This window comes from Lygodium microphyllum, chromosome 3 (assembly GCF_053477565.2).
Source record: "Lygodium microphyllum isolate KBCC chromosome 3, Lygodium_microphyllum_v1.1.10, whole genome shotgun sequence".
Taxonomy (NCBI): domain Eukaryota; kingdom Viridiplantae; phylum Streptophyta; class Polypodiopsida; order Schizaeales; family Lygodiaceae; genus Lygodium; species Lygodium microphyllum.
Window position 1 is genome coordinate 171,834,885 of NC_141137.1, and position 23,955 is coordinate 171,858,839.

The 23,955-nt window shown below is 44.3% G+C and overlaps 1 protein-coding gene across 7 annotated transcripts in view; it reads left to right on the plus strand.

The window, feature by feature from the left end:
* Nucleotides 1-23,955, plus strand: part of LOC148039182 (Aldolase-type TIM barrel family protein) — a 190,556-nt gene that overhangs the window by 104,287 nt on the left and 62,314 nt on the right. For all 7 annotated transcript variants that reach the window (XR_015690370.1, XM_087675085.1, XM_087675083.1 and 4 more), the window contains exons 3-6: nt 1,904-2,042; nt 17,735-17,843; nt 17,971-18,107; nt 18,276-18,412. Coding sequence is in view for 6 of the 7 variants with exons in the window: in XM_087675085.1 (XP_087531211.1) it covers nt 1,904-2,042; nt 17,735-17,843; nt 17,971-18,107; nt 18,276-18,412 (522 nt within the window). In the remaining variant the exon portion in view is untranslated. The remainder of the gene's footprint in view (nt 1-1,903; nt 2,043-17,734; nt 17,844-17,970; nt 18,108-18,275; nt 18,413-23,955) is intronic.

Sequence of the window (23,955 nt, forward strand, 5' to 3'; positions counted from 1 at the left end):
ATTTTTGGCAGCAGTCAGTGCTAGTCTGTTAGTTTTGACCAGCTGACCGCATTTTTTTGCCTCCAGGCTGTTGGTTGGCCAGATTTTACCTTTTTTGGCTAGTTATATCAGTGGCCAGTGTGGGGCAGGTTCATTTTTCCTTTTGATCGGTACGTGTTCTTCTCCATCTCCGACAAGGACTGCTGGCTGTATACTCCATCTCTGTCACCGTCACTGTCTTTGTCACTCATAAGTGCTGTCATCATTATTCAGCCTGGTCCAGTGCCCTCACTAATGCCTTCTGCTGTGTGTAGGGACTGATCAGTCCTCGTTGTATTCAGCTTTCCTTCTTTGTTCTAGTGTAGGTCATTCTTCTTTTCATGCTTTCTCTTTAGCTCTCCTTCCTTCTTCGTGTTCATGATCCTCTTCCATTGCGCACTCTCACAGATCCAACACCCATTCTCTCAAACAATAGAATGCCATTGCAGTATCACGAAACATCACGAAACACATTGAGATTCATTATCATTATGTCAAAGAGAGATCTTATGCAAGAGAGATCAGCTTGATTTAGGTTCCCACATAGAAAAATGTTGTGGACATTTTCACCAAGGCTTTACCACCTGAGAAGTTTGAGGCTTTCACAAATATTTAACTTATTACCCTTTGGTGATTGATAATCCTTGTACTTCATTGCGTTGGCACTGTAGGGTGGGTGTTAGGATTTTCCAATTTTGGGTAGTGCCTAATGTAATTCGTGTGGTATGTGGACACTTAAATATTAAGTGTCCAAGTGTGGTATGGACACCTTGTGTCTTAGGACTTTAATGTGGTGACACTAGGCCCTAGAGTTAGATAAATTAACTCTAGTTAGTGTATGCAAGGTTGGTTGGGACAACCTTAAACCTTAGTTGTACATTCATTCAATCGTCTCAACTGTAGCGAATATACTCTCTTCTACTCTCACTATTAGTGTCTATTGTCTCTCGTTTCTCTCCTTCATAGCTAGTTCCAACAAGATATTGGGGGATGCTAAAGGGTACAAGTCACCTAGCACACTCTTTATTTATAGAGATGGAACCAACCAAAGTGTAGGGTTTTGGTTATGGGGCATTGAAGCACACTCGTGTATTTGATTTTTCGGGCTGTTTAATGAGCTTAATGAAAGGTTTTATGTTAATGCACCTTTTTTAGCTTAGGAGTATCCTCACAGTCTATGCTTTTCATTTGTGTGTTCCAATTTCATTTGTTAGTTGTGTGTATGCACTTTGTGTTTTCTCAACAAACCCTAGCATATCCTCACAATCCATCCTCTCTATTTATGGACTTTGTTTCGTCACTTAAAGTCCGTATTCATATTCAGATTCAGTAAATGAATATTCAGAAATTAGTCAGAATATTCAGATTCAGTAAATGAATATGCTGAAAACTGGTGGCATGAGGGGCAGATAGCAAGATTGTGTCAGTGCACCTTAATTGTTGATTTGATAAAAATTATTCTATGATCACTTATGGAAATACATCATGGAGTCTTTGTGAATGCCTTCCTTTGCCTGTGCAGCACAACTAACTAGCTGCTAAGCACAACTGTTATTGAAGAAGCACATCACTTGTGAGCTTTGACTGCCAAGGGAATAAGTCTTTATATGAGGCCAGAGCACATTAATCTAGATGAACTCCATGTCTAGGGCCATCACAGGATTCTGATCAGTCAAGTCCACTTATTATTGTGACCTTTCTCTTGATGCAGTACCATTAGATTTGAGGTCTTCTAAATCAATGTCTTTACATGATGATATTCAGCATCTTTTTCTTCTGGCCATTTGCTGACTCTCTTTTTCATAACATTTTATTTCTAAATCCTCTCATATAGTATGCCTAAAGCCAATCCCAAATTTTCATCATATTGTTTGTGGTGGCACAGGTGTGCTTGGAACTGTTGATTTTGTGGAAAAGACATCAAAAGAGGTTGTTTTCAGAACTTCGGAAGTGGAGAAGCATCGAGTTGTCTGTCAGATTGGAACAGCAGATGCAACAAGAGCTTTATTTGCTTCTCAAATTGTGTTGGTTTCCTGGACTTCTAAATATTTGTTTGCCTCTGAACATGCTTGCTTGCTCGATCAATAATCATGAAATAAATGGGGTTCAGACCCGAACAGGTTTTTAATAAAATCAACATGCAGAATAATACTTGTTAAATTATAATTGCTGACAGAGGTGTCTAAAAGAGCTTATGGTATGCCCATAGTAATTCCATACCACCTCAGCTACTTTCTGGTGTTGATCGGAGTCTGGTATTAACTTTTTTACTTTGAGCACGTATCAAAAGATAACTGCATCAAATAAATTCATTTCTAAGTAGTTCAAGGGGAGAAGTTGCACAGATAGCACAAGAAGGAAAAAGGTCTCAAAGAACCAAGCCCGTACAGGATAGTAGCTGGACAATATTTTCAAGGGTGAATGAAGGAAGGTCACTTCTCCATTTTACATTCTGTGCAACCAGAAAAATGAAGCTGCTGGTTCTGAACTTTCTGCCTGGACTTCTCAGAACCATCTCCTTACCTATTAGGACCTACAAAATGCTTTTAGGGACATCTTTTTGTTTTACATGTGTGTGCTACTATTACAATGAAACCAAGTGTCCTGAATTATACAGTAGCCAGGTTGTGCATTTTTGGAATGTCATAATGTGGAAAGGTATTCACATTCTACTAGTATGTAAACAGCTGTGTATGTTGGTAAGTTGTGGCCCTAGAGTATATAGCTAGACCTGCAAGATTTAATCTGTGCACACAAAGCGCATTCGAAACTGGAGTAGCAGCACTGGCCCCAAACTCGGCTTGGGATCTAGCATGACAGTGGTGGAAAACAAGGCATTGGGACCATGAAAAAAGTGTGCCCTGAGCGTAAGCTGCCAAATGAGCATATGTGTGTTAAAACTACAGCCATCATTAACACATGAATGTTCCAACCTGAAGTGACACCATCTGTTGGTCGCAAACAAGCCTTTAATTGTCACGGCTAATCTAAGGAAAATACAGCAGAGTGACACTCTGACTGGTTACAAGGCAACACATAAACTAGACAAAATTGTTCACATAGCTTGGTAACGAACTGGATGAGTGGAAATGAGCAGTTCAGACTTTCAAACTGCACATGTTAGCTTGATCTACATAGCATTGGGTTGCTTTGTAGTGGCTGGGTGGCACGTCGCATTTGATCGGTGGTAGGCTGGTCACACATTGCACAGGCCTGGGCATTGCATTGCAGCATGGGTGTCTTGAAAGTTTATATGGTGGGTGGTGGCACATTTTTCCCTCATGGGTGGCACTTTTACTGGGTTGTTGAACCTGTTTATTGGTCAGGCCTGCAGCTGGCTGACCTCTTTTAGTCGCATTTCTTGTGGCTATATAGCCTGCCCTCCCTTCTCACTGTTATTCAACTTGCATGGAGAGGAGGAGACACTGGGAGCACTGCTGTTGGCCATACATGTGGAGCTGTGTACCTGTGATTGTGTAATTTGTTCTCATGATTTATGTAATGGATTTCATTGCCCATTCTTGATTATCTCGGAGTTACTCTATTTTTTGCTTTCACCGTTCAGTTTTTTCAGTGTTTGCATCTTACATTTGATGCTTTTGCTTCCATTCTGCACTCTTACATGGTATCAGAGTCTAGATGTTTACCTTGATAGACTTGGGGCATGTTGGTTATATTTGCAGGTTTTGATTGCTTGATTTCATGTGTAGCCTTCCTTAGGCTGCTCTTGTATCGGATGCCTAGTGGGATGCTTGGATCTAGTAGAAACGTCACCTTTCTGATCCACACTCTTTCATTTGTGACTGCCTTGAGACATCCACTGCAGCATTTTGCTGCTGTAGTGTATGTTCTGGGTATGTCTGCCTTTGATACTTGAGTGACTTGTTGCCCATCATCTTGGATTGCAAACCTGGTGTTCTCCATTGGAAGTATTGGCTTGGGGATCCAGCCAGACTGTGAACCTTCAGAGCTCATAGCTTAGCCTTCTCTGGCTCTGAAGGTCATTCTCCACACGTCCCCATTCCACCCCTCCAAGCAAGACTGTCCCACAGAATAGCTGGTATGACAAGGAGTGCAGGGAAACCTGTCTTTGTCTCTAGCAAAGTGAAGCATGAGGGACATACATACATAGGCAGGCACGCTCGATCTGTTGTTGCCTAGTGTGGCGAAAGAAGAGGGCTTATTTATCTAGATTGGAGCACGAGGTCTACTAGCTATTCTTGGGATAGGAGAACAAGGAGGCGTGGAAGGTGTTCTAGGAGTCCCAAGCCCATACACCAATTACCTCCCCAGATACGTGGCATCCATATGCTACCTCACTATATCCGGTACCCGGGCAGCCCCAACTCCTACGACCACTAGAAGACAAACCCACGTTGTCTACCTTCTTGAGCACAGGGAGTGTTCGCAATGCTTTCAATAGACTCTAGAATGGCCAAGCTGGTGGACTAGTAGTAGAGCACCTATCACATGCGAGAGATATACTTGCACCCCTTCTAACCCACTTGTTGAACAGGGCCCTTTGTGAAAGCTTCCTTGCCAATTGGTCAGCTAATACTATAGTTCTAATCTTGAAAGATGGATATCCCATGGTTCCCACGAACTGTAGAACTATCATGGTTGGCCACATGCTAGCCAAGCTTTATGGATTGACACTAGAGCATGAGTTGAGCAAATGGGCAAAGAAGCATCGACATTGGGTAGGTGGACATGCAAGGTTTAAGAGGGGGTACTTAACCCTTGATCATATCATTACACTCCAAGCCATCATCAAGGAGAGTAGAGCACAAGGGAGATGGATATATTGCAACTTTGTGGATTTCCGTAAGGCCTTTGACATAGTTCCACATGCTAGGCTCATGCATGGATTACAATATTTGGATATCTTGATGGAGATGAGATGGGGGGTACTTGTATTGTATGAGTGTGGATGGGTCCGAGCACCAAGAGGGCTCTCAAAGGAGATTACTAGCACCATTGGAGTGAAATAAGGATGCCTAGTCTCACCTACCCTATTTGGCCTTTAAATAGATGAGATATCAGATTACATTGATAGACTGGAGAGGAGGGAGGTGCCCTTGGGAGTGGGCATTCATACCCATATTATTGTATGTGGATGATATAGTTCTCATTTCCAACACATAGGAGGGATTGCGGTGCCACTTAGATGCAATATAGGCCTTCTGTTCAAGACAGAGATCTCTCAGTGAACTTTGGGAAAACCAAGTTATGTTAGGATAGAGATCTTACAGTGAACCTTGAGAAACATCTGGGCCATGAGTATCAGGTGATGTTGCCCGCTGTCTAGCTAGCCATGGAGTGGGCTGAACGGGAGCAGGTGGCTCCTCCTGAAAGATAACTCTGCATACCTCGATCACTTTCTCAGGCTGCATATGTATTTTGTCCTCATGAAAGATGACATAATGGCTATGGATCACTTTCTGCGCCTGCGGATCCCATAGATGGTAACCCATCTCTCTTGCATCTCCATAGCCAATGAAAATGCATTTGACACTTTTAGGATCCAGCTTATTGCGTTTGTCCTTGGGCACATGACAAAATGCCTCACATCCAAAGACACGCAAATGATCATAAGAGGGGGGCTTGCCTGCCCATACCTCCTCTGCAACCTGAAAGTCAATGTCACTGCTAGGGGACCTGTTAATGAGATGCACTACAGCAGTAACTAGATATGTTTATTTGTGGATTAGATTTCAAGGCCGAGATTCAGTTTGAGGAGAGTAGCAGAGGATAGACAGATATGAGGCTATGCAGCTCTAGGATCGATGGAGAGCCATTGGGTATGCATATAGTTTCAGAAACCTCGGGCAAAGCTCTGGCTCTTCGACACTTTGGTCACACCAACACTTCTATATGGGGTTTCTATATGGGAATTGAGCCTCTACCACACGAGGAGAGCCATGCATGTTGTAGGATCAATCACTACCCAAGGGAGAGGAGATATATGAGGGATGGGAGTAGATGGATAGACCCCTGGTATTGATGATTTCATGGATGATCCAGAGTAAGCCCTCTGTACCACATGAGATTATTAGAGCAGAGATGAGATATCCACTCATAGGTAGAGGCCGTTCTCCAAATAGTGACCTTCGTGTTGGCTATGGAGCTCATGAAGATGGATCAGCAGGCTATGGAGGGTGAAGCTCCATGATGAGAGAGAGAGAGAGAGAGAGAGAGAGAGAGAGAGAGAGAGAGAGAGAGATTATATTACCTTTTACGAAAAAGAAGAAGAAGACAGAGAGAGAGAGAGAGTATATTAACGTCTCTAAAAGGCCAATGTGGCCTATGAGACCAAAGCAATACATACAATGATGGTGTGTTTCTCATTTGGAACGAGAAAAGATGAAAAACATGCCTCTAAGACTGAAAAAATGAAATAGTGTCCTATAAAAGGGAAACATGTCAATGATCTAAAAGTGAAAGTAGAAAAAGGAAAACTCTCCATCAATGAGATGTTTGTCCTCTAAGGAGGTGTATCTCTGCATGGCTAAGGCGTCTCGGCATCTGTCTCCTATGGTGCTCAATGATGGCTTTAATTTGTCTGTGGTGTGGATGTTTAGGCCTTCTTCCGGGTGGACGTGGGCGCCTAGACCGGCTATGGAGGGTGAAGCTCCATGATGAGAGAGAGAGAGAGAGAGAGAGAGAGAGAGAGAGAGAGAGAGAGAGAGAGAGAGAGAGAGGGCGAAACCATTGCAGGCTCTGTTTCAGCAGGTGTGGGAAACGGGGATCATGCCTCCCTCATGGAAACAAGGACTTATTAAATTGCTTCCAAAAGTTCCTTCGCCATCTAAGTTGACACACTGGCGCCCCATTTCTTTGATGGGTTCCATGTACAAAATCTTTTCCAAAGTAATGGCGAATCGGCTCCATCAGCATCTCCCTGCCCTTGTGCACCCTCTCCAGTACGGCTTCATTAAGGGCCGAAATATTCTACACAATGTTTTGAATGCCCAATTGGCCATTGATTATGCCCGGCATTCTAATCAGGAGGTGGTGTTGATTCAACTGGACCTGGAAAAGGCTTTTGACTATCTGGACTGGTCTTTTGTTGCTGACCTTATGTCTGCTATGGGCTTTGGTACTCGGATGTCTCGTCTGATCTACACCATTAGTGCTGCGGCGTCTTCGCGAGTCATGCTGAACGGAGGTGTTACTGAACCATTTGTCCTTGCCCGTTCTGTCAGACAGGGGTGCCCTTTGAGCCCTTTATTCTTTACCCTTGCGACACATCCAGTTCTTTCCATGTTATCACATATGGCCGCCTCTTCCCAGTTGGCCGGACTGTCGCTTCCTACAGGACAACATTTCATTAGCCAATCCCTGGCGGATGATACTTTTATGATTTTGCGTGCGGACAAGGATAACCTTCGAAAAGCATTGGATGTTTGGGGTCTCTTTGGCCAGGCGTCAGGCCTTCGTATCAATCCGCTCAAATCAGCCATTCTAAGCTGCACGGAGTCGGATTTGCAGTCCTTGGACTGGCAGGGTCTGGTTGTTCCTCGAGGTTCCATTGTCAGGCATCTTGGATACCCATTGGGTGTTGATGTTCCCTCAAAGCAGCTTGTGCAGTGGATTTCTCAGAAGATGGTGGCCAAGTTTATGTACTGGAAGTCTCAGGCCTGGCCTTTTCATGTTCGCCTCAAAGTAGCCCAGATAATTATGTTGCCAATGATCACATATTTCTTGCCATTGTTGCCCTGGACTCCTACGACTCTGAATGCTCTCACTCAGTCTATTCGCTTCATGCTCTGGAAGAAGGACTCATTGCATGCAGGTATTTCCTGGATCTCGTGGTCGCATGCGTGCACCCCCAAAAGCATGGGTGGCGGAGCTATTTTAGATGCCCAAACTCACATGCAGGCACTCCGTTGGTCCCTTTTCCGCGCCATGTGCTTGGATGATCATCATCCGTGGGTCGCGATCGCCCGTTCTTTCCTTGAGGGTCATGGGCTTCGGCATGGCAATACCCGACTCCGGAGTTCTTGGTGGCACGTTCTTAATGCGGATTCTTTTCCAGTTCTTCTTCATCGCTGCTTACTCATTTGGTGTGTTCCTGGAAACACGTCCTTCGAAAGGCTCAGTGGCACCCAACGGAGGATCGCTTGGCTACTAACTCTTTTCAATTGGAATTACTGGCAGTTTCGCGTTTACTTTCGTGGGAAGGTAAACATGAGCTTAGACCACAATTCAACCGGATGGCACGTTTGGGCTTGTCTTCAGTTGCGGATGCCACCCTTGCCAGTCGCAATGTGCTTATCTCGTTTCGTACTGCTAGAAGGATTTTCCGGATCCCTCGTGGATATAGGCCTTTATGGGAACAGCTTGTGACGGTGCTCCAGAGCAGACAACCTTTTCCTGCTCTTGTTTTGGATCATCCCTGGCAGGATTGGGACCTACAAGGCAGGCTGCCTTTGAGCAAAGCTTCTGCTAATCAAGTGTATCATCTTCTGATTAAAGATAATCAATGGCTAGTTACTAAAGCGAATGCTTTATGGGGATTGCATAAATCCCGCTCGTGGTGGAGGGTCACTGTGATGGAGGGCTGGGTCAACAAGACACCCTTTAAATACAAAGTCTTTCTTTGGAGAGTGATAATTGGGGGTCTTCCGCTTGCTTCGGCTCTTTCCAAGCGACGCATCTCCAATGGCACCTGTTTCTTTTGCACCACTACTATGGAATCCGCCCGCCACCGATTTATTTCTTGCCCCGTCGCTAAGAAAGTCTGGTTATTTTTGTCCGCCGTTTGGCGAGGGGTGGTTGGTATCACACTGCGCCCCTTTGATTGGGTTTTGGGTCAGCCCAAATACCCTACTCCCGCACAGCCACATATGAAGCTCATGTATCACTTTCTTCGATACTGGGGCTGTTGGCATAACTGGACCATTCGGAATGCTTTTCTATTTGACTCCGCCCATAATGTTCAACGGCATATTGTGAGGCTTAAGGGCCTCTTGTATTGGCAGTTAGCTCTTCTCCATCGTTCTGATTTGCTCTCTACGGAGGACTTCCGTCCTTGGCATATGGCAATTTCCTCCGCATCCTTGCCATGAAATTGTAACTTGTAGTACTTAGCACCTCTTCGCATGATGACTTGCATTGTCGTCATGTATCTTGTAATCAAGTAATCTTGTATTTTTTTCGTAATTAATACAATTACCTTTTACGAAAAAAGAGAGAGAGAGAGAGAGAGAGAGAGAGAGAGAGAGAGAGAGAGAGAGAGAGAGAGTGGCGCCGATTGCGTGCCCTGCCCTGCCGACTGGTTGACCGTCGCGACCTCCCTGTCGCCATCGCCATCGCCTGCGGGACCTTGTTCGCGGTTCGCCATCGCCTGCGGGACCCTGTTCGTTGTTCGCGACCCTGTTACCTGATCGCCATCGCCATCGCCTGCGCCCCGTCGCCCTCGCCTGCAGCCCCCGTTGCCATCGCCTGCAGGCCCCGCCGTCGTCGCCAGCATCTGGCGCCCGTTGGCTACGTGCCCCGCCCTGCCGCCGCCTGTCTGACCTGCGGGCTCTGCTCCTGGTCAATGCGCGGCTGCGCTGCGTGTCAAAGCTCCTGTCGCCCCTGCTTCGCAGCGAGTCTGTGGCTGATGGTTCAGCCCTGCCGTCGCCTGCCAGCCTTCCTCCTCAGCGTTCTGGCCTTTGTCACTGCCCGTTGGCCCTCTGTTTCGCCCTCTTGCATCGGCTCCGTTAGGGTTGCGCCCTGACCCACGCGCGATCTACACCCCCTCGGGATTGGCCACGGCTGAGGCTGACAAGTCTGCGGGACTTGCTCAGAGAGCGAGAGAGAGAGAGAGAGAGAGAGAGAGAGAGAGAGAGAGAGAGAGAGAGAGAGAGAGAGAGAGAGGGGGGGGGCGCGAGTGCGACGACAGCAGTATGGCTGGCCTGGATATGGATTTTCTTGACCGGACGGTGGCAGCCCTTGGCCCTGATTCCGATGCAGAGGAGCCGGAAGATATGGTGCCATACACGGAGGAGTTGCCGCCGAGTTCTGAACTGCCGCCTGCCGGCAAACGCTCCAAGCATACTTCTGATGAGCCAATGAGTCCTCCGGAACGCTCCTATGCACAAGTGGCCTCGGATCTTGTGGATTCGCAGGAAATTGACTGGGAGCATTTGCTGGACTTTGCCAATACTCTGCTTGGCGATTATGTCCAGCATAATAATGAATCTTTTTCTGTTGCGGGAACGGATGATGTGCTGGAAGCCACGGTGGACCCCAAATCAGTCTTGCGATCCTTCTCGGTGTTTTACGACCGTGCAGTTATACTTTTCTTCACTGGCAGGATCCCAGTGCTTTCGCATATTCACCAGTGGTTGCACCATTTATTGCAAGGGGAGTCTGTTGAGGAGATCTTCCTTGGACCTCGCGGCTTTTATGAGGTGTTATTGAAATCGGAAACGCATCGAGCTGAGCTCCTGTCCAAGTTGCCGCTATTCTTTGATCGCCACTTGGTCCATGTTGTGCCATGGCGCCCCATGGCCGACTTCCAGCGTCTGCTGCAACGCGAATGCCCGGTGTGGGTGGAGGTGGAAAATTGCCCGGCGGTCTATTGGCCCATGTTGAAGGATGCAATGGCAGTTGTGGGAACAGTGCTGGTTCCCCCAAGCCTCAGGGCGATGAACTGAAACCGTTTATGCATGCTTTGGGACACAGCTAGGAAAAGGCCCGCGTGGCTTCGCCTCAATTGTTCGGGCATGCATCCTTTGTATTTTCACTTAAAATGGGGCAACTTTGCGGGCCACTGCTTTTCATGTGGTAAATTGGGGCATTTCATGGCCGAATGCCCTGAAAGGCAACCGACATCGGAGGATGCGCAGGTTGTGCTGCCCAAGGATGACATGGTGCTTGATGCCACGCCCCAGGAAGCCCTTCAGTCTCCTCATGTCATGGATAAAGGCAAACAACAGGTCCTGAGTGTGGATTCCCGTTGCACTGACTGGATTGAGGCACGTCCCAAAAAAGGTAAAAAGTTGGATGCAGGCCTGGCAGATCCTGGGCCTACTGCTTCCCAGGATTCCGTGCGCACGTATACGCGCCAGAAAGAAATGCCCACTCCACAGCAGGCTGCGCGTCCTACGGCCCCGTCTGCCCCCCGTAATCAGTCTCCAAGGAGAGTCTATATCGACGGCCCCAAAGGCCCACCTGCTAAGCTGGCGTTTGATGCCAAAGGTAATGTTATTACACCTTGGGATCGGCGTTATCCCCGCCCCTCTCCCAAGGCAGTGGATTTCCCTTCTACCTCTAAAGCAGGTCGCCAGAATTCTTTTGCAGTATTGGCTGATTTTCTGGATGAGGGTGTCCTGGATGCTCTCGCGGAAAAGGTGAAATCGAGGCAGCAGGCGCCTCATTCCTGACTTCCTTCTTTCAGGATACATGAAGATAGCCACGTGGAATGTGCGAGGCATTTGCTCTCGCCATAAGCAACATGCCATGTGGACCGTCTTGCATGAGAACCAGTGGGATGTATTGTGTGCAGTTGAGCACAAAAGTCACGGTGAAGCAGGAAAAGTGATAGATTGTCATGGATTCCGTCTGTTTTATGCAGGGACCCATGCTACGCACTATTCGGGCGTGCTGATGATTGTCCATGAGAAATATCAGCCTGTCCTTGTTAAAAATGATGTGCAGGGCCGCTTTTTGGTGATCGAAGTCTTATTTGAAGGAGAGATTTTATGGCTATTGGGCCTCTATGCTCCGAATGATCCCGCATCCCGACGGGATCTTTGGTCCGCTTTGCAAGGCTCCATGTCATTCGGCCGAAGGGGGTTTTTGATGGGAGATTTCAATATGTGTGTCGACTCTTCTCAGTCCACTTCAGGGCATCCGGTTATGGATACGCCGGAAAGCCGGGTGTGGAGTTCCTTTGCTTTGCACGTACTCAAGCAAGATCTTTGGTCGTGGCTTCACCCTTCTGTTTCAGGGTTCACTTTTCATTCCGCACAATATGCAACTACCTGGTCGTGACTGGACAGAATGTATATCATGCAGGGGGACGATTTTCTTCCCGAGATGCTGGAAATGAAGGTCTTGCAGCAATATGCGTTGTCGGACCATTTCCCCCTCCAGCTTGAGATGCGGGCACAATCTATTGCACCTTTTGTGCAATTGCTGGATAGGCTCCCTTTACGTTTCAACTCCTCTTATTTGAAGCATTCAATTTTCCAGGGCTATATGCAGCAGTTGATTGAGAGGTTCTTATTGGACTTCGCCTCTGAGGGCTTGTCTTCATTTGCACGGCTGCTCTCTAATGTGCAGCGGGTTGCTCGACAGTATGGGATCCATCATGCCTCGCTTTGTCGCCGACGTCGACATGGAGCAAAAGACTTACTGGCTTTGGTCCGCTCCTTGCTTCTGGATTCCCCAGATGATGATTTTCTGCTGTCACTGGAGAGGCGGTTGGCCCATCTTATTCAAGTGTTTTAGTTGAAATCTTATCAACAGGCCAAGCTGCACAACTTGACTGACACATTGCAAGATAGTGCCTGCCAGTCTCATAAGTTCTTTCGCGCCTTGCATGCATCTCCGGCTCGCGAAAATATGACCAGACTCCAGGATTCGGAAGGTCGCATGGTCACTGATCCGCAGACCATTGTCACTATGTGCAGAAATTATTTTATGGAACTTCTTGGTTCTTCTTCCTCGCCTTCTAGCCAGGTTATGCATGCCCGCTAACACGAGGCGATGTACCAGGCCGTCGCTAGGAGGACCTGGTTAACCACCAGGGCTCGGCCGGCTAGTAAGAGGCGAGCCGTGCTCCAGTATGTCAGCTTCCTTCAAATAGAATCGAGGACTGAAAGAAACTGTTGGGCGGGAGTGATGTCGAGTCCCACCTGGAACCCTAGGTATCGGACGGTCTCACCCATCTAAATCCTAGGTGGAGCCCCAGTCCGTGCTAGAGTCCGGGTCTGTGAGGAAACCAACCGACTTTCACCAGTTGAGTTTTGCTCCCGCTGCAGAATAGAACACCTCAAGAGCCAGCCTCACTCTCTCCAGCATCAACTCATCGTCCTCTATGTAGAGTGCTGTATCGGATTTTATACCACAATTGACTATGCCCTTCTTGGATGATATTCCAATAAAAGGGTGTGCAGTGGATGAAAAGAATGAAGAGATGGATGCTTATGGGTACAGACAATTTGTTGCAGACCATATTGTGGATTGTGAGAGGATTTTGACACGTCTAGATTAGGTACATTTAACTCTTTCTAGATAAAAGTCTGTCTTTGGAGTTGAAGAGGTTTTGATTGTTGGGCATATGTGTGGGCCTTATCGGCGAAGACCATCACCAACAAAAATAAATAGGATTGATAGAATGCAAGATGTATACACAAATGTATCAGAGGTGCGTAGATTATTGGTTGCATGTGTGTTTTATTTTATATAGATTCCTCACTTTGCACATGTAGCCGATGCTCTTTATCAGCTTCTAAGGAAAGGTCAGAGATTTCATTGGGAAAGGAAGCATCACAAAGCAATGAAGAAATTGAAGCGTCTCTTAAAATTTGCTCCTGCATTGAGAAAGGCTAGCTATTCACATGGAAAGCTTATCATTAATACTGTTGATACAAGCCCAATTGGGATTGGATGGGCAATTGGGCAAGATGATGAGGAAGGGCAAAGATATGCAATTCACTTTGGTGCTAAAGTATTGATTGAATGACAGAGAAGATATCCGCAGGTAAAAAGAGAATTATGGGGAATTGTGATAGCCCTTAAATGTGATAAGGAGTATTTTATGGGTGCTCATGTAGTCATTGAGACCGATTGTTTGCTGGTATTGGGTATGATTACTAGTTGTGCTACCCCAGACATTGCTATTCTCCGGTGGATTGCATACATCAAATCTTTGAACCTGAATTTCAGCATATTACAGGAAGAGATAACCCAGTGGTAGACATGTTATCTCGGGCATGCTATGAGAATGAAGATGGGATAATGGATGAGAAGGAAGAAGATGACTTTCTTGCGGCTGAAAATGATGTTGCAAGAGTGAATTTAGCAATGCAAGGTGTTGCTATAGCATTAATAGAAGCTTGGACAACAAAGAGAAGACACTTTAGATGTTTTGCATCTTGTGTAGAAGTGTTTCTGGAAGACAAATATGGAGGAGAGTGGATGAGAATTGGTCAATACCTTAGTACATTAATAAAGAGAGATGAATGGTCAAATGAGGAGTTTAAGAAGATCAAGAGGAAAGCCTATGGGTTTTTCTTAAAAGATGGATACTTATGGAAATATGCTAAAAAGAAACAGGGTATGCCATTGCGAGTTTTGGGTGACACAGGTTCACAAATAAATGTTATGCAAGAATTTCTTGAAAGCTTGTGGGTTGGTCATAGAGGTGTTTGGGGAACTTTTGCAAAGATCAAAGAAAGATATTGGGGGCAGGGTATGTATAAGGATGTTGCTCACTTTGTGGAAACATGTACGATATGTCAAACATATTCATCTGTGAAACATCGGGATGGATTGCAGCCCACATATCCATTGTCTCTTCATTTTAAGTGGGTGGTGGATTTGGTCACAATGCCTACAGGTCTTTGGCAAATGAGGTATTTTTTCCCGTGAAGACTTGACTAATAAAGTGGAAGGGAGAGCTTTACGTACTAAGACAACAAATGATGTGTGTACTTTTTTCTTAGAAGAGATCTTTTGTAGGTATGGCTATGTGGGCAAAATTACAGCAAATAGGGGTAAGTTGGATGTAGATGAAGCTCATGATTTCTTTGCACGGTTGGGGATAAAGCTTGCTTTAACTTCAGCCTATAACCCTAAAGGAAATGGAAAAAGTGAAAGAGGTCATCTACCTATTGTGAAGGCATTGGCAAAAGCATGTGGATAGAAGGTAAAAGAGTGGCCATGATTGCTTCCTTATGCTTTGTGGGCTGATAGAACAACTCATAGTGTTGTTACATGATAAATGCCTGCAGAATTGATGTATGGTCAAAAACCTATCATACTGATAGAAGAGATGATAGTCACATGGAATGTGCTACCTTGGGAGGAGGAGTTGAATCGAGAGGAGTTATTGGCCTTACGCATTAGACAGCTGGAAAGAAAATCAGAAGACATAGAGGCAGCAATTGCAAAGTTAAGGGCAGCAAGGATACAAAACAAGAAACAGTTTGACAAAAGACATAGACTGAGACCAAGAACCATACAAGATGGGGATTGAGTATTGGTTTATGATAGCGGTTTAGACAACCAGCATAATGCCATGCGTAAAGTTTTCAAAAGATGGTTTGGACCCTATGTGGTAAGACATGTGTTTGATAATGCTACTTATGCATTAAATGAATTGGATGGGACAACCATAAAACTTCCGGTAGCAAGGAAAAGGATCAAATTATTCAAGAGGCGGGAATCTACTGTCTATGAGTTGCCAAAATTGGAAGAAAATAGTGGCCATGATACAGGGGCTAGCCAGGAAGATATGGAAGATGAAGAAGCAAAGGATATGGTTGCAGAGGATGAGGAGGACTCAGAATCCGGTGACAACTAGGATTTTGGCACATACCAAAGGATGTGCAAATTCAGAGGGAGTGGATGTCGTACCACTACGCGGACATGGTGTGAAAACTCTGAAATACATTATCATTCGACTTTCTTATTGATCAAGAGAGTCAATGCGATCTAAGTCATTAGTACTAGTGTGAGTGGCATGGATTATCTAAAAATACTAGATTTTTCGATAATTTTAGTATATTTTTTATATTATTTATTGTTAAAAAACCAAAAAGGTTAAAAAAGCTTCTAGATTAGGATGGCATGCAAAAAGCAAGTTGCTTTTTCAGCCAGTTATGGGATTTTCATAAAAGAGACAGATTGGCGAAATCGCACGCGTCGCGATCGCTGTTGACAGGCCGAAAACTGCAGTTTGAACTGGAAGAGGAAGAGAAAGTGATCTAGGAGATCCGTGATCAGGTGTCCTGGGGTTTTACCCCCCTTTTGGAGCCATCAGATTTGGGTTTCGAGCAACAGAGAAGGAGCTGCTATTTTTGATCCACGTTTTTGTTCTACGAGGGAGCTTCAGGAGATCTAATGCCTGGAGAGTGTTTCTGAGTAGTGCCAGACAAAGGATTTCAGGTTCTGTCAATACACATTGATTCAATTCATTGTGCTTTGTCTTTGTCGTATTTACCACTTGTGTATTCTCTTTCTTCTCTTCCATCTCTTATCTCTACTTCCTTCTACCGCTGATCTCCGGTGGATACGACCTTTCGACAAAAACCCCTCCGATAGCAGTCATGTTCCCTTAGATGCAATGTTTCTACTTGCCATTCCATGTCAAGAATGGGGCGTTCCCCATTGACCCTACGGCCCATTTTTTGTCCTGATTCTAGAATCATCGTCAATAGTTTCTTTTTCATCGTCTCTTCTAGCCTATCTTGTTTCAGCTCTCTCCTTGCCTCCGTTTTTGTCTCGGACTCTGCATGGCATGCCTACAGGTTGCTTGCATTGGACACAGGGCTATGGGGCTGCAAGCCAAGCAGTGAGTCAGTGTGAGTGAACAATCACACTTGCCTAAAACACACACACACTATTGCGAGACAGGAGGCTAGCTCACCCAGAGGGACACACACAAAGAGCAATGACAGACTTATTCTACAGAGCCGACCCTACTGACACTACCAGCCTAGCAGAGATAGAACCACCCCGTCAAACACCTTATAGGCCACACCGTGGAGTCACATTGGATAGAGCCATTTCTCTTTGCCGAGCACGACGACCCCGTCTACCAAGACCACGTCCAAGGAGGCCACACCACAATTGGATTAGAGCCATTGTCACGAGACACCGCAGACTCACCACCAGGCATATCAGTGAAGCAGCTAGGGACCACATCATAGCTGAGATCATGTGTAGATCTTGAGACCAGCTACAGCCCAGTCTCCACCACACTTTTGTGCATGGTTATATCAAATCTGGTTCTCCTTTCCTTTCCTTTTCTTTTCTATCGATGGAACAACACTACACATGGTTCAACCCTAGTATAGTCCCATCGTATAGTTATTTTCAGTATTGTTTCATAGGCCACCCACTTATTTGTAATGTTATCTTTACCTTACTGATGAGATGACATTAGACATGGATGTACTCTGGATTTTGTCTCATAGGCCACATTGGCCTTATGTAGACGTTAATATATCTTTCTTTCTTTATTTCTTTCTTCTTTCTCTCTCTCTCTCAGTTGATCCTTGAACCAGGGTCCAGCGCCAAGCAGTCCAGTGAGTGCACACACACACACACACTCTCTCTCTCTTCCTGCAGCCCTGTGCCATCAACCCATCTGCCCGTCTGACCCAGGTTGTTACTCTTGCTGGTGCAATACGAATTCTGGAACATAATGTTATCTGGCACACTTCCTACAACTCATGCATGTAACTGGATTGTCATGCTTTTGCAATGTATAATGTCCAAAGACTTTGAATGGCTGGTTGGGTCAGTGACTGAGGTGACCTTGTAACATGATAGTCGTAGGGGAACCTGTGGCTGGATGGAATCCTGAATGAGGTTACCTTTGATTTGTTGGTAAAGCAGGAAGTGAAGTAAATGCTAAGAGAGCTCTTTATGTGTATCATGTTGTATCTTGCAGTCAGACCTTAGAATAAATGAGCTTGTGTGTGCCCCACTGCTTAGATATTTTAACTGTCCTGTGACATTCGATTCTTAAACACTCAAATTTATCCTGCAGGTGTCATGATGTGGCCGCTATTGATGTGAACATGGGATGTCCAAAATCCTTTTCATTAAGTGGTGGCATGGGCGCAGCACTTTTATCCCGACCAGAGACCATACATGAGGTAATTATTCTGTTGTCCTGTTGCTTTGTTGCATACATGGTTGTGACACACTTTGTGTAATGATTACATCGACTTATAAATGTAAAAGTCATACTGTTAAATAACATTAAATGTTCTTAAAACCTAGATCCTAACAACCTTAAGGAGGAACCTGGATATACCTGTTACCTGCAAAATACGTCTCTTAAAGACACCTCAAGACACAGTGGAGCTTGCCAGAAGAATTGAGAAAACAGGGGTCTCTGCAATAGCTGTTCATGGCAGGTGCTTGATCCAGGTTCAAAGTCTAGAGATATTTGCTGTGGTATCTGTAGTGCGTGTAAATCATTCACTCTTTGATATTGTTTGCATAAGCATGATAAATCACGTGCAAATTAAACTTCACAGAGGGTTTATGGCGTAGTTCATTTTTTTTCCCCCAAAACTTTTCAGAAAGGTTGCAGATCGACCGAAAGATCCTGCACAATGGGATGGGATTGCTCATATTGTGTCAGCTTTGTCAATTCCGGTGATTGCTAATGGTGATGTTTTTGAGTACTCAGATTTTAAGCGCATCAAAGATGCAACTGGTGAGTGGTATTGCTCTTTGTTGGTGTACATTGCTGGCATGTTATCCTGGATGTCTTTCATGTTCTTTCATCTTTATGTGCATTGCTTACTAGAGTTATAAGTAATCCACAACTGTTTTATGTATTTGGAATAGATTAGTTGTTTCAAAGTGAGATGTTTGATGGGAGCACTATGGTTTGGCATTTGCCACCTGTCAAAATATGCTCTTGCGACACATGCTTTGGTCTTGCCTAGCTGCAAAATCCTTCCTGGAGCCACTGTTAGTTCAGTAAAAATCCATTTTTTGAGCAGAAAGTTGGCTGAAACCTCTGGATTTTTTTATGACTATCTCGTCTTTTACTAGAGCTCATTCTCTCCACTACTGATTCACTGGACCGGGTTTTGGGTACTGTGGAGTGCTCACAATCATCTGATTTTTGACTCTCCTCCACACCTCCTGAGCTGCTCTGAGACAATCCCATAGATAGTGCCTTCCCATCCAACTCACCATATTTCTCACATGCCATTGCAGCCTTGCCAAACCAAGCCTGTTTTCTACACTGAGTATGAGACATTATGGACCTTGAAGTGTTGGGAAGGATCAATGAGGTAGCTTATAGGTTGAAGCTACTTAATCATTGGAAAGTTCACAATGCTTTTCATGCCAGTATTCTTAGGCCTTTCCATGTTGATATGCCTGAGGATACTAGTGAGAAGATGCAACCAAAGTTTGAGGAACTTGATGAAATCTTGGTTCATGAGTAGATATTGGCATGTAAGGAAATTTAGACTAACGGAGCTCACAACTAGGCAATGACACACTAACAAAATGTGGACTAACACCTTCCTTTAGATCTTGGGAGTGTCTGAAGACCCAAAGACCTCATGTGATGAAGCGTAGAAGCTTGAGACAAGGGCTTTGTAAAGAGGTTTGTTGCATTTTCCTCTGTGGGATAGTAGGCCACCGCTAACTTGGAGTCAGTCATAGGGACAGGGGATGGGAACTTTGGGGGGATATGGAAAAATAGAAGATGGGGGACGAGGACCAAAAAATTATGTTTTCTAGACATAATTGAGACACCCTATAAAGAAACCAAACAAATATGATACCTTAACTAAAAACCTTCTTAAAATGTCACATTAAGGCTTAAATTTCAAAACAATACATGAGCCATAAAAGTTGAACCTTAACTGAATACTCAAATTAAAGAGTAGAAGTGACAATGCCAAATGGTGACTTTGGTGTGAGAACTTAGAAACAATACAAGTGTGAAGAAACAATAATGAATAGAAGTAACACTCAAAAGGAATACTCACCACTCAAACTAAAGACTACAAGAAACAATACAAATGAGTAATGAATGGGAACTAAGAGCTGCAAAAAGCCAAGACTCAAAAGGAGTATTGTATACTCAATAATCAAGTCTCAGCTGAAGAGTCCATGTGCCCTAAAGGCTGAATCATGAATGGCACATGCTCATTCTCATCATTTGAATCCTAATCTCATCAACCTGTAGGAAAAGGCTCCATCTAACGCATGACATGATCATCCTCCTCGGGATCTCCCAACTGAGCATACTCAGCTCATTCCTCCTCTTGTTGCTTCTTTCATACCACAAATGGGCTTGCAAGTGCAATCACACTCTTTTTCAACTTATGCAAATTAGCATTGACAAATACCAAGTCATTTGCTTTCTGCACACCTAAACAATTCCATTTTTTTGAAGCAATATCTGAATAAGAGCTCCATAACTGCTCCAAATAAGAGGAGCTCATAGTGGAACTCAAAATATAGATAGCCAATGGTTGCAACTCAAGCCCCGCGGATCCATAGTTTTCCTACCATAGGGCAGCCCTGACTCTACGTCTGTCACCTTGTGCATCCTCACACCCATATATGCGGTGATGAATTCTGTCCCTTGCAAGACTATCTCTAATTTTGTTTCTGTTGCTAGAGTTATGGATTATCTTGTTTAACATTGTCATCTGATTGGCTACAATCTCATTATCTGTGTTTTGACGACTCTCCTGAAAGTAAGGATCCAACACAAATGCAGCTGCATGCATATGTAAATAATAACTATTCCTCCATGTTATACATAATGTGTGTATCTCCTCATACCTCTATGCTATCTAACAATCCTCATCATCATAATAAGTGTTCCACTGTGTTACACATGATATGCGTATCTTTTCAAGGGGATCAAATCTGTGTGCCATTAAACAATCCTCATCATCATCATCATCATCATCATCGTCTGTGTGCCATTAAACAATCCTCATCATCATCATCATAATGAAAGAAAGTTTGTTGCTGCTCAATCATTCTGTCCATAGCCTTGTAGACTTTGCCAATGCATGGTTTCATACTCAACGAGTCTCAACAAATGCATTATAGATTGCACCATGGCATTAATCTAATGCACATTATTCCAAAAAGAAGCATATTTTGCATGGGCAACACATTTTGTTCCTGCAATAGTGGAGGACATCACATTTATGCAATACTCATCACTAATGAAGACCTGTCTCAAGGCAGCACTGCATGTACTTAAGCAACAAAGCATCAAGATATTAGAAGCAAAGCATGTTTTTGAGTACTTCAAGAGAACCTTCTTGGATCTCTTGTTGAGCTAAGCACATATAAACTGATGGTTCAAGACAAATATAATCATAGCATTTACCTTTTTAATCATAGGCTCAATCCAATCCAATTTGCCAATGTTTTGGAGCAAATTGTTCAAGCAATGTGCCATGCAATAAGACATTGTAATGTATGGATATGCATGCTGAACAATTTCACATGTAGGGATCTTCATCCACAACAAGTCTAGTGACTAAATCTAGGCCAACCATCTCAATGCTATTAATCCATTCAGTTGCAAGTACATCGGATGACTTATTAGTTTCAGTGGCATTTGTTAGAAATGGTCATATCATAGGTTTACAAGTCCCCACGGTCTAATTTATGGGCATTTTCTTTATTCTTTATTTGGTAATTGGCCAACCTAATTTGGTAGACCAACTCCTTTATTTTTATCTATAAGAGGAGGGAGTGTGACCACAATCCATTATCGCACTTGTACTTGCAAATTCTTGGTGTGGAGAGAGGGAGCTTGCAGAGTGTGTGAGCTAGCGCTCAACCATTATACTCTTGTCATAGTGGATTCCTATTCTTAGTTACACCTTGTACATTGTCTCTTTCATTAGTCTTGTGTCTTCCACTATTCCGCTGTATGTTTTGCGCTTCTGACGTGGTATTAGATGTTTAGATTGTATCAAGGATGTTTGGTTGAGTGAAGAGATTTACGTGTGCTTGCTTTGCTTTTTGGTAGTTGTTATGTTTTGCAAACATCACCTTGTGTTGTTAACCTTCTACTTGCATTTTCTTTCTAACCTTGGCTTTTAACTTGTTTTTGTATGAAATGCTATATGGGATGCGCAATTTCAAGGTTGAGACCTAGGGAACTGCTAGTCAACATTCACGCCTAGCAGTTAGCTGTGTTGAACATCAGATTGCACATTGACCTCTTGCTATGCTCATCATGTTGGTGGTGAGATATGGCATGTTGTAGCTTGTTGACATGCTTTGACCTATTGCATTGTGATAAGTTGCTTTGACCTATTGCCTTTGGCTTATCATCAACATATCACCCTATGTGGCTTAGATGTTGCTTTTTGAAAACGATTCTAGTCGATGGTCTTCCATGCTTTCGACCATTTGAGCATTATTGACTTGGCTGTAGGATAGCACATGTATAGCCTTGCATCTACATTGATGTGTTACTCATTGACCTACATGATGTGACATTGTGCATACATCTTTCTACGTTGACTTGGCTAGACATTGATTGTGTTGTCGTGGGTGTAATTGCATACATCATCATTTTTCTCGAGGTCTTTTGTTAGACTCTTGTCAATTGTTCATATTGTTGAACTAAAAATGCATTAGCTTCACTTAAACAGCCCCAAAACATGCTTAATTAAGAAAGTAACCTTGTTTATTTAAAATAAATGCATTCCTAGAGAGCGTGTGTATCCCATAAGCAGAAATCCACTTGGGAGGGCCCAAACTTTCTATAAACAGGTATGCTGCCCTCTATTCAGCCCTAATCTCGTTTTTGCAGGTTTCAGGTGTTTTCAATCGTGGAGGACATCACAGTCCAAGCTGTCCATTGTAGTCTTCACTCCTCTGGCACCTATTTCTAGCCTTCCATCATCATTTTGCTACTATTTCTAGCCAAGTGACTGCTGTTGTTCGTCATCTAGCTTTCATTCACCACATCGGGGGGTTGTTCAAACTTAGGCACAATCATTAGGACCTCATCTCTTTCTCATCCGGGTGGTGTTCCACCTTTTCCTCACACACTTTCGGGATCATTGCAACCTAGATATTACCCCCACTCTCGTGAGTGTGGATTAGTTGGTTCCACAGTTTGCCTCCATGGCATTACCTAGTGGACCCTCTGGTCATTATGTTGTGTCCCAGTGGACATTTGGACAGGGCTTACGTGTCCCAATGTCTCCACCTTGACCGGCACCTTATGGAAACATTCATGTTCCAGTGCCTCTACATCAATCGGCACTCATTGGACACTCAACCTATGTTTGCCTACCTACCTCTTCCCCCTCCTTGTTATCAGATGCATTTACCACCACTATCACCACCATCTTATCCTCCACATCCATCTTACCACCCTACATTCCCAACACCTCATGGTTCTACCTCATCTTCCGCCAAGCATGCATTCAATGATAGGACTTGTTTTAACGGATCAATGTTTACAACTTGGTCGAACTTGATGAGATATGTTCTTGACTCACAGAACCAATGGGATCTTGTGCAGGGGTTGAAACTCCAACCGGATCCTGCACTTGTTTCATACGAGGCCGTCCACTCATGGAAGACTAGAAATGCCTTTGCTTTTATCAAGCTGATGTAAGATTTATTGCCTGATTTTCATTCTCAACTTCAACACTTTGACTTAGCGTTTGACTGATGGGCATACATGACTGGCCGCTATGGGGCTCTAGATAGAACCCGTTGAATAAATCTTGAGCATGAGCTTTAAAACTTCAAAATCTCTGACCGGGATGATGTGAAAGTCAAGTTTGCTGAGTATCGGCGTCTCCTTGCGGAATTCTCCACTACAGGGACTCCTAAGTCCTCTGATGATCAAGTCACATTGTTTCTTAACAAGCTGCCTTGTAAATACTTCAATTTTGTGTAGCAAGTGGTTTCTCTGCCCAATTTACCCACATTCTATAAATTTGAGTGTCGGCTATTGCATTATGCATGGCTGTCCAATCAATTTCATATGAATAATCCCTCAGAGGGGGCTCTTATTACTCATTGTCAGAAAGAGCAGCAAGGAAAGGGTAAACAAAATTAAACTTCAAATCAAAATCAAAATCAAAATAAAAATATGTGAGGGGGTGAGAGGATCGAGGTGCAGCTGAGAGTGCAGTAGACAGTGTGAGAGTGAGAGAGACAGAGTGAAGCACGACACCCAATAGAATAGACCGAAAAAGAGTATGGAATGAAAGTGCTAAGTACAATCCT